This window comes from Entelurus aequoreus, linkage group LG01, assembly GCF_033978785.1.
Source record: "Entelurus aequoreus isolate RoL-2023_Sb linkage group LG01, RoL_Eaeq_v1.1, whole genome shotgun sequence".
In the NCBI taxonomy this organism is placed as follows: domain Eukaryota; kingdom Metazoa; phylum Chordata; class Actinopteri; order Syngnathiformes; family Syngnathidae; genus Entelurus; species Entelurus aequoreus.
In genome coordinates, this window is record NC_084731.1 from 75,555,932 (window position 1) to 75,565,875 (window position 9,944).

Genomic DNA, 9,944 nt, shown 5'->3' on the forward strand with positions numbered 1-9,944 from the left:
TTTATATTATATTTGAATATGTATTTAGTCTGGCTTGAGTTCATTTCTTAAGTGCAAAATTAATTTCTAGTGTCAATCTTTTTGTGTTAAATAATAAAATAATACTATTGTACACTAATAAATAATATAACATTAATACAATAAAATGTGCAAAAACAAAGAAAAAAGCATTCAAATGACAGCTTTGCTAAATTTTAGGGTATTTCCCTCTCTAATTCTGTAGCAAAAACCCCTCCCTGGTGCGTGCTTGTCTGTGTGACTCCTCCCTCGCATTATTGCTCCGTATCGTCACATCCGGCACCAGGTTTTGACCAATCAAGTGCGGCTTTACCAGAAAAAACCCCGACTGTTCGTTTACTTCAAAGCACCGGCTCACGTCATTCACTTCAAAGAGCCCACTTTTAAAAAAGAACCGGATCGTTTGCGAAGGACTCGCCTGCAGACACGGAAAGATGGCTGCCTTGTTGTTGTTGTTGTTAATTAGTTGTCCTGCCCTCGGTTCTGGTCCAGACTTGGAGGTGGGTCGGGTCGAGCTGCGGCGCGTGCGGAGCCTCGCGGCACATTCCAAATACGGAGAGTGTTGGGCGCGTGCACTGGAGGAGCTGGACTCGCATTGCCGGGAGATGACGTCAGAGACACAGGGCCGCTTGGCGCTTAAATTCACACACTGTCACCTGAGCAGGTGAGCGTTGTTGCCGTGATAGCTCACCTTTGTCACAATATAGGTTTCATTGTCCGAATATGCCAGGTACGACACTACAACTCCCATAATGCACTGTAATGGCGGCTCTGTGGTCAGCCACGAACTTTTTCTCTTTGTCGCTCAATGTGCTTTTTTCACTCGAGTCTAGATGTTAGTTTTATGAGGCTGATTAGTTGTTCATCGTAACAATCTCAAACTAACGTTAGAATGTTTGTTTGTTGTCGTTAATTTTGTCGCTAGCAGCTATCTTACGTGGTTAGTCCGTACTACTCCAGACTACGGCGGCCGTTGAGGATCAAAAAGCGTTAGAAGTGATATGTGTCACGTGACGTGTAAGCAACAAAATATCCCGATTAAAATTGTGATAGTTATATATATATATATATATATATAATTGTTTATAACGGACGAAACATGCACCATTTTTTTGTGTCTTCAGCCTTGTTTTGATGAGCTAAATGGTCTTACATTAGTTATAGCGCCACCTGTCGTTGTCATGTAGAGTCATCCCTCATTTATCGCGTGATAAGTGATTCTGGTCTCCATCCATTTTCTACCGCTTGTCCCGTTCGGGGTCGCAGGGGGTGCTGGAGCCTATCTCTAGTGATGGGATCGGCAGTTCTTTTGACTGTACTGAATCACTAGAATCAGTTCCTTAAATTGATTCGTTCAAAAAATTTGTTCACCGTGTACCGAATCTCTTCTGCAGTTCTTTTGACAGTACGGATCACTAGAATCAGTGACTGACAACGCCACACGGTGGCCAGTTCAGTACGTGTACCGAATCTCTTCTGCAGTTCTTTTGACAGTACGGATCACTAGAATCAGTGACTGACAACGCCACACGGTGGCCAGTTCAGTACGTGTACCGAATCTCTTCTGCAGTTCTTTTGACAGTACGAATCACTAGAATCAGTGACTGACAACGCCACACGGTGGCTATTTCAGTACGTGTACCGAATCTCTTCTGCAGTTCTTTTGACAGTACGGATCACTAGAATCAGTGACTGACAACGCCACACTGTGGCCAGTTCAGTACGTGTACCGAATCTCTTCTGCAGTTCTTTTGACAGTACGAATCACTAGAATCAGTGACTGACAACGCCACACGGTGGCTATTTCAGTACGTGTACCGAATCTCTTCTGCAGTTCTTTTGACAGTACGGATCACTAGAATCAGTGACTGACAACGCCACACTGTGGCCAGTTCAGTACGTGTACCGAATCTCTTCTGCAGTTCTTTTGACAGTACGAATCACTAGAATCAGTGACTGACAACGCCACACGGTGGCTATTTCAGTACGTGTACCGAATCTCTTCTGCAGTTCTTTTGACAGTACGGATCACTAGAATCAGTGACTGACAACGCCACACTGTGGCCAGTTCAGTACGTGTACCGAATCACTTCTGCAGCAGCAGTACAGTTTAATTGCAAATCAGCATTATTATAATGATGATGATAGCTACTAAACAACAACAACAACAACAACAGTTGCAATAGAATGGATAATAATAATAATAATAATAATATGAATCAGAATTGATCCCCAAGGAGAAATGTATTTTTGTTACAATAACTGTGTAAATAATAGCCTATGTATGTGTACATACATTAGTTATTATTTTTATTTTAAATCTTCTCAAAACAGCCTGCCCTACACGTTACCCTCCGCCACTCCCCCTCGCGTCGCTGCTGCTCAGCCTGCACGGATTTTCTTTAACTTTATGTGTTGAGATAATGGGGACGTGTGTTTGTTTTCATGTGGCTTGAGTCAACATTAGCCGTTAGCTTGGAGAATGAATGGAGAACGGATGCCAATGGCATGAAACATATCCCCGCGACGGGGGGAGAATCACTTGCGGCATTGGGGCAAGCAGAGCAAAGAGCGAGAGCGTTGACGTTCACTGAGTGATTCATGTCGTTAATCCGCGGTGAACGAATCGTTCGCTCAGTCCCTCCTCCCGCCCTCTCATTGGCTGCGTCGTTCACCGACGTCGAGGGTTCAGTGAGTCACAGAATGCGCCAGTTCCACTCATACCGGCATGGTCGCGGCGGAGCTCAACTGAACTGAGAAAGGAACGAATAAGTTCATGAAGTGATTCGGTTCAGTACGTTCACCCAAAAGATTCGTTCTTTCGAACGAATCGTTCGCGAACGACACAACACTACCTATCTCAGCTGCATTTGGGCGGAAGGCGGGGTACACCCCGGACAAGTCGCCACCTCATCACAGGGCCAACACAGATAGACCGACAACATTCACACTCACATTCACACACTAGGGCCAATTTTAGTGTTGCCAATCAACCTATCCCCAGGTGCGTGTTTTTGGAGGTGGGAGGAAGCGGGAGTACCCGGAGGGAACCCACGCAGTCACGGGGAGAACATGCAAACTCCACACAGAAAGATCCCGAGCCTAGGATCTGGTCTGCGCGTGGTAAATTAATGTTCACAGAGTAGGAACTATTAATTATGCCCCCATTATGCCCCATTATCCCCCCATTCTCACCACATTCTACAGAGGCACTATAGAGAGCCTGCTGACCAACAGCATCTCTGTCTGGACTGGAGCCTGCAGTGCCTCAGACTGGAAGTCTCTCCAGAGAGTGGTGATGACGGCGGAAAAGATCATCAGGACTCCTCTTTCTCCTATCCAGGAGATCGCAAAAAGCCGCTGCCTGACCAGGGCTCAGAAAATCTGCAAAGACTCCTCCCACCCCCACCAAGGACTGTTTTCACTGCTTCACTCTAGAAAGAGGTTCCGCAGCCTCCGAAGCAGAACCTCCAGGTTCTGTAACAGCTTCTTCCCTCAAGCTGTAAGACTCTTGAACGCATCATAATTAGATTATCCCCTCAACTCCCCCCAAAATGGATTAACTCGCTGGAATAAAAAAGACAATTTAACATACATCCATAAACGTGGACGCATGTGAAAAAGTGCAATATATTTATCTGTACAGTAATCTATTTATTTATTTATATATATTTATTTATTTATATATGCACCTTATTGCTTTTTTATCCTGCACTACCATGAGCTTATGTAACGAAATTTCGTTCTTATCTGTGCTGTAAAGTTCAAATTTGAATGACAATAAAAAGGAAGTCTAAGTCTAAATATTTTCCTAGCTAGATAATTAAAAAAAAACTTGTTTATGATTTTATAAATACTACAAGGTTAAGACAGCCCTCTAGACATAAAATAACACCCACGTTGTCACCTTTACACTTGTTTAATCCAATATAGTAGACATAATAAAAATAGATAATACATATACTGTCCAGAATATAGTAGCAATGGTCTCCATCACTGCTTTGGTATTGATATTTTTAGTTTATTTAGACAAGGGTTGTCCAAAGTGTGGCCCGCAGCTATTTTTTTAATGGCCCGCGGCACATTCTAATAATACTATTAAAAACAAAAAACTAAACTGAAAAAGTGGAATAAAAGAACAAACAGGTGAAATGTAACGAGAAAAAGTTGCAATGTTCACTTTAATAACGCAAAGCTGCCATGCAGGCTGTTTTTTTTCCCTTAAAACTTTCATTGCTCAAAATATAATAACGACTCAAAATCAATGTTGCTATGAATTATTTTACACCAAATAGTCCACTTTGAAATATTTTTGGGGAAAATGTTGCATACATTGTGTGTTTGCCATAAAAACAATGTTTACTGTGACAAAAAGGGCATAAAACACTTAAACAAAAGACCCCAACTATAATCGACAGACGGATCTGAAATTGATCTCGAGATTATTTTGAACACTTTTATGAGTGGGGCCCTTTTAGATCCTTGAGAGTTTTAGTAGGCTTTTTTTAAAACTTTTTTTGCTGATAAAAGAATAGTGAATCAAAATCAATGTTGTTATGAATTATTTACCTATTTAATGCTCCAATTACTTATATATATACGTATATATATAAGGCGTGGCGAAGTTGGTAGAGTTGCTGGTTACTGGGGTTTAATTCAAACCTTCTACCTTCCTAGTCACGTCCGTTGTGTCCTTGGGCAAGACACTTCACCCTTTGCCTCTGATGGCTGCTGGTTAGCGCCTTGCATGGCAGCTCCCGCCATCAGTGTGTGAATGTGTGTGTGAATGGGTGAATGTGGAAATACTGTCAAAGCACTTTGAGTACCTTGAAGGTAGAAAAGCGCTATACAAGTATAACCCATTTATCATTTATATATACATATATATATACATATATATATATATATATATATATATATATATATATATATATATATATATATATATATATATATATATATATATATATATATATATATATATATATATATATATATATATATATTCCACTTTGAACCTTTTTTTGTGGCAAATAATTTATTTAATAAAAAAGAGCATACAAAATGTTATATTTAAAAGATAAATACAACTTTATACCGATCTGAAGTTGAAGTCGAGATTTTAGCGTTGACCAAAAAATTACTGTGTGTGTGTATAATATATGTAGGTAGATATGTGTGTATATATGTATCTAAATGTAAATACTGTATGTATATATTTATGTATATATGCGTGTATATATGTGTGTATATATACATGTATATAAGTATTTGTATATATGTGTATATGTATATATGCATATATATATATATATATATATATATATATATATATATATATACATATGTGTGTATATATATATATATATATATACATATGTGTGTGTATATATACAGTATATATGTATGTATGTGTGTGTATATACAGTATATAAAATGTATGTATGTGTATGACCTATTTTTAAATTTTTTATTACAAACTTGAAGGAGCCCCAAAGGTTTAAAAAATGTATATATTATATTGGGTTTGAAAATAAAAAAATGTCAAGATGACTCTTTCATGTTTTGATTTTTCAGTTCGCGCCCCTGAGGGGAAAACATTTCGGCCCCCCTAATTTAGACATTTTATGCTTAAAAATGCTTAATTTGTGCCAAAAGTACACACAGAATATGCTTAAAAAAGAAAAACATAATCTGCGGCTTGAACTTCGAAACACGATGTGGCGAGGGGGGACTGTAGACTGAAAAGACTTGGAGTGAAAACAAAACAAAAAGTCGTACGAATCACTAAACACTGATTTATGATGCAACACACAAAAGAGAGGAAGAGAATCCTTATCATCAAACCCTCCTCACTGTCCTCCTCAGCTCAGGCAGGGCTTTCCCCTCCTGCCCTGAGGGGTCGGGGGTCAGCAGATGCACATCCTCGATGGACCCTGTGGCCTTCAACTCTTACACCGAGTTCTTCACGCACGCTCACGCCATATGTCACTTCCTGCACGCCGAAGCCTCGCACGACCGAGCCGAGAACACCATGCACAGGTAACACAAACCCAACATGAACAAGTAACACACACACAACATGCACAGGTAACACACACATGACATGCACAGGCAACACACACATGACATGCACAGGCAACACAAACATGACATGCATAGGCAACACACACACAACATATACAGGTAACACACATGACATGCACAAGTAACACACACACGACATATACAGGTAACACACACACACACAACATATACAGGTAACACACACATGACATGCACAGGTAACACACGCACACACACACAACATATACAGGTAACACACACATGACATATACAGGTAACACACACATGACATGCACAGGTAACACACACATGACATGCACAGGTAACACACACACACGACATGCACAGGTAACAACACGCTGAGAAAGTTGACACAGGTGTGTGTGTGTGATTGTGTGTGCCAGGCTGACCGAGAGTTCTGCAGGTGTGGTGGAGCAGTTGGAGTCCACCAAGCACATGGCTGAGGAGCTGATGGAAGCCCAGATTGTGGCCTTGCAGGCACAGCAGGAGATCCTGGAAAGTGGGAAGGAGCTGAGACTCACCCTGAGAGACTCCACCCAGGGTAATACGCACACGCCGACACTCATTGACACATTTAAGGGACAAGCGGTAGCAAATGGATTGCTGGATAGTACAAGACTAAATATAGTCAGTCTTCTGCCCTCTGCTGGATAAAAGTGGTGCTGCTCCATGTCACATGACAACCACAGGTCTGAGGTCAATGTTCTCCGAGCTGAGCAGCGTCTCCAGGGAGCAGCAGGTGGCGCTCTCGGAGCTCTTCAGCAGAGTGTCCTTCCTGCAGAACTTCCTGATGATGGAGGCGCACAGTGCCACTTCCTGCCTATACAACGCCGGTGCCCTCTGCGCCTCCTTCCTCCTCACCTCCACCCAGCGCTCCTCCAGAGCCAGGTAACTCCTCCCCCGGCACCATCTATCGGACTGCCTTGCTCACCGCTACTGCTAGACCTGGGGTATCAAACTCCTTTTTATTGAGGGCCACATCACAGTTGTAGCTGCCCTCAGAGAGACAAAATAAATTAAGTGGCCCACCACATTGAATGAGATGGGAAGGCCACTTAATAAGGTTACCGGCCACATTAAATGATGAGACGGACTAAGTTAAATGATGTGGCAGGCCATATTAATAAGGTGACAGGCCACTTTAAATGGCAAGACGGACTAAGTTAAATGATGTAGCGGGCCACATTGAATGATATGGTGGGCCACATTAACAAGGTGACGGATCACTTTAAATGACGAGACGGACTAGGTTAAATGATGTGGGGGGCCACATTGAACGACATAAGGTGATGGGCCACTTTAATTGATGAGCTGGACTAGGTTAAATGATGTGGTGGTCTACATTGAATGAAATGGCGAGCCACATTAATAAGGTGACGGACAACATTAAATGACGAGACGGACTAGGTTAATGACATGGTGGGCCAAATTAAGGTGACAGACTACATTAAATGACGAGACGGACTAGGTTAAATTACGTGGCGGGCCACATTATTAAGGTGACGGACCACTATAAATGACGAGACGGACTAGGTTAAATTACATGGCGGGCCACATTATTAAAGTGACGAGACAGACTAGGTTAAATGATGTGGCGGGCCACTTTGAATGATATGGTGGTCCATTTTAATAAGGTGATGGGCCACTTTAAATGACAAGACGGACTAAGTTAAATGATGTGGCGGGCCACATTGAATGATGAGACGGACTAGGTTAAATGATGTGGCGAGCCACATTGAATGACATGGTGGACCACATTAAATGACAAGACTGACTAGGTTAAAATGATGTGGCGGGTCACGTTGAATGATATGGGGAGGCCACATTAATAAGGTGACAGGCCTCTTTAAATGATGAGACGGACTAAGTGAAATGATGTGGTAGACCACGATAAATGACATGGTGGGCAACATTAATAAGGTGACGGACCCCATTAAATGACGAGATGGACTAGGTTTAATGACTTGGTGGGGCAACATTGAATGACATGGTGGCCCGGCACCTTAATAAGGTGACGGGCCAAATTAAATGACGAGACTGACTGGTTACAGTTTTTTTCAGTCGCTAACAAGCGTTTTTCTAAACAGTAGTCACATTTTCAAAACTCTAAACACGATTAGCACAACATCGGTCCTTTGTGGCCATACCATTCACACATTTCATGTTGTTTTCACACAATATGCAGTCAGTGAACACATTTATATAATGCTTACATTTTTTTAACAGACAAGCTATACCTCCAAACTAAATTATGGATTGTTTTTGTATTATTTACAAATGTTAACACACAACATCCCACAATTGCAAACACAATATTCCAAACCTTAGAAACAGTATAAAAACCTCTGCTTCTGTAATACAGTAATATCAGTTCTAAAACAATATATCCCAGCTGATAATACTGTAACATCAGATGCGATGTGGATGAAAACGTGTGGCCTAACCCTGAAGATCGCAGGGATTAGATACTGTAAAGGAATGTTGTGCTTTTTTTTAGTTCTCCCTTTTTACTGGGCTTTTTGCTGTTGCTTTTTTATTCATGGATATTTTGTTAACTTTACTGTAAACAATACTGTAAAAGTTTTCTGTTGTATCATACTGTAAACAGTATTTCTACTATACCTCCTGTAGTAAACAGTAAAGAAAAAAAAACTGATTCGCTTTTTACTGGAATGCTTTTGAATGTGAACATTACATGTGGATATACAGTTCCCAACCAAAAAATTAGGCATAAAAAACTGTGGATTGCATGTTTTGCATGCAAATACCTGTAAAACTGAAACATAAAAGTCTATGCAGTTTTTGTAATGTCCACAATAGCCAGTATTTTGAAACCTGGTGTACTTTGATTGGCTGCATGTTCCTTGTGAAGTGAAAACAAGAGTTATTCTTTGAAAGAATAATTTCATTTTGAGTCAGATGTCCAGTGTTTTGGTAAAGTTAATGTGTGCAGAGAAAGATGTCTTCTATTTTGAAATGAAGAGTTAGTATATAGTTAACAAAATGTGCTTTTGAGAAGAAAATTATCTATTTGGCCAATTGTGTTTTGTAGGTGTAAGTCTGTGTTAAGAGTTTAGTAAAAGTATTTTAAGTATAGGTAAGCGCTTGTTAGCGATGGAAAAAAACTGTAAATGATGTAGTGGGGGCCAAATTAATAAAGTGGTGGACTAAGTTAAATGATGCGGCAGACCGCATTGAACGACATGTTAATAAGGTGACGGACCACATTAAATGATGCGGCAGGCCACATCAAATGACATGAATGACCAAATTAAATGATTTGGCAGGCCTTTTTAAATGATGGGGCAGACCACATTGACATTAATAAGGTGACGGACCACTTTAAATGATGTGGTGTGCCACCAAAAATGGCGTTCCAAACCACATTGAATGACATGGTGGGCCACCTTCATGGCGTGGCGGGCCACTTAAAAGGATGTGGCGGGCCATGTTAAATGATATGGCAGGTAACATTAATTGTGTGTGTGTGTGTGTGTGTGTGTGTGTGTGTGTGTGTGTGTGTGTGTGTGTGTGTGTGTGTGTGTGTGTGTGTGTGTGTGTGTGTGTGTGTGTGTGTGTGTGTGTGTGTGTGTTGCAGGTTAGTGTTGTTGGGTTTGGTGTGTTTGAACTTTTACTTGGAGAGAAAGATCTGCCAGTTTGTGATGACTTCTGATCTTCCGGAGCACAAACAAATGGTAAGTGTGTCTCCTGGTGTGTGGCGTGTTGTGTAACGTGTTGTGTGTGTTGTGTAACACATATTGTGTGTGTTGTGTAACATGTGATGTGTGTGTTGTGTAAAATGTGATGTGTGTGTGTGTGTTGTGTAAACTGTGTTGTGT

General features: G+C 41.0%; 1 protein-coding gene across 1 annotated transcript in view; it reads left to right on the forward strand.

Annotated features, from left to right (window-relative positions):
- Positions 1 to 338: 338 nt before the first annotated feature.
- LOC133657199 (uncharacterized) overlaps positions 339 to 9,944 on the forward strand; it is a 15,106-nt gene continuing 5,500 nt past the window's right edge. The window contains exons 1-5 of the mRNA XM_062058227.1: positions 339 to 682; positions 5,887 to 6,060; positions 6,489 to 6,646; positions 6,795 to 6,993; positions 9,704 to 9,800. Coding sequence (XP_061914211.1) covers positions 453 to 682; positions 5,887 to 6,060; positions 6,489 to 6,646; positions 6,795 to 6,993; positions 9,704 to 9,800 — 858 coding nt within the window. The 5' untranslated portion in view covers positions 339 to 452. The remainder of the gene's footprint in view (positions 683 to 5,886; positions 6,061 to 6,488; positions 6,647 to 6,794; positions 6,994 to 9,703; positions 9,801 to 9,944) is intronic.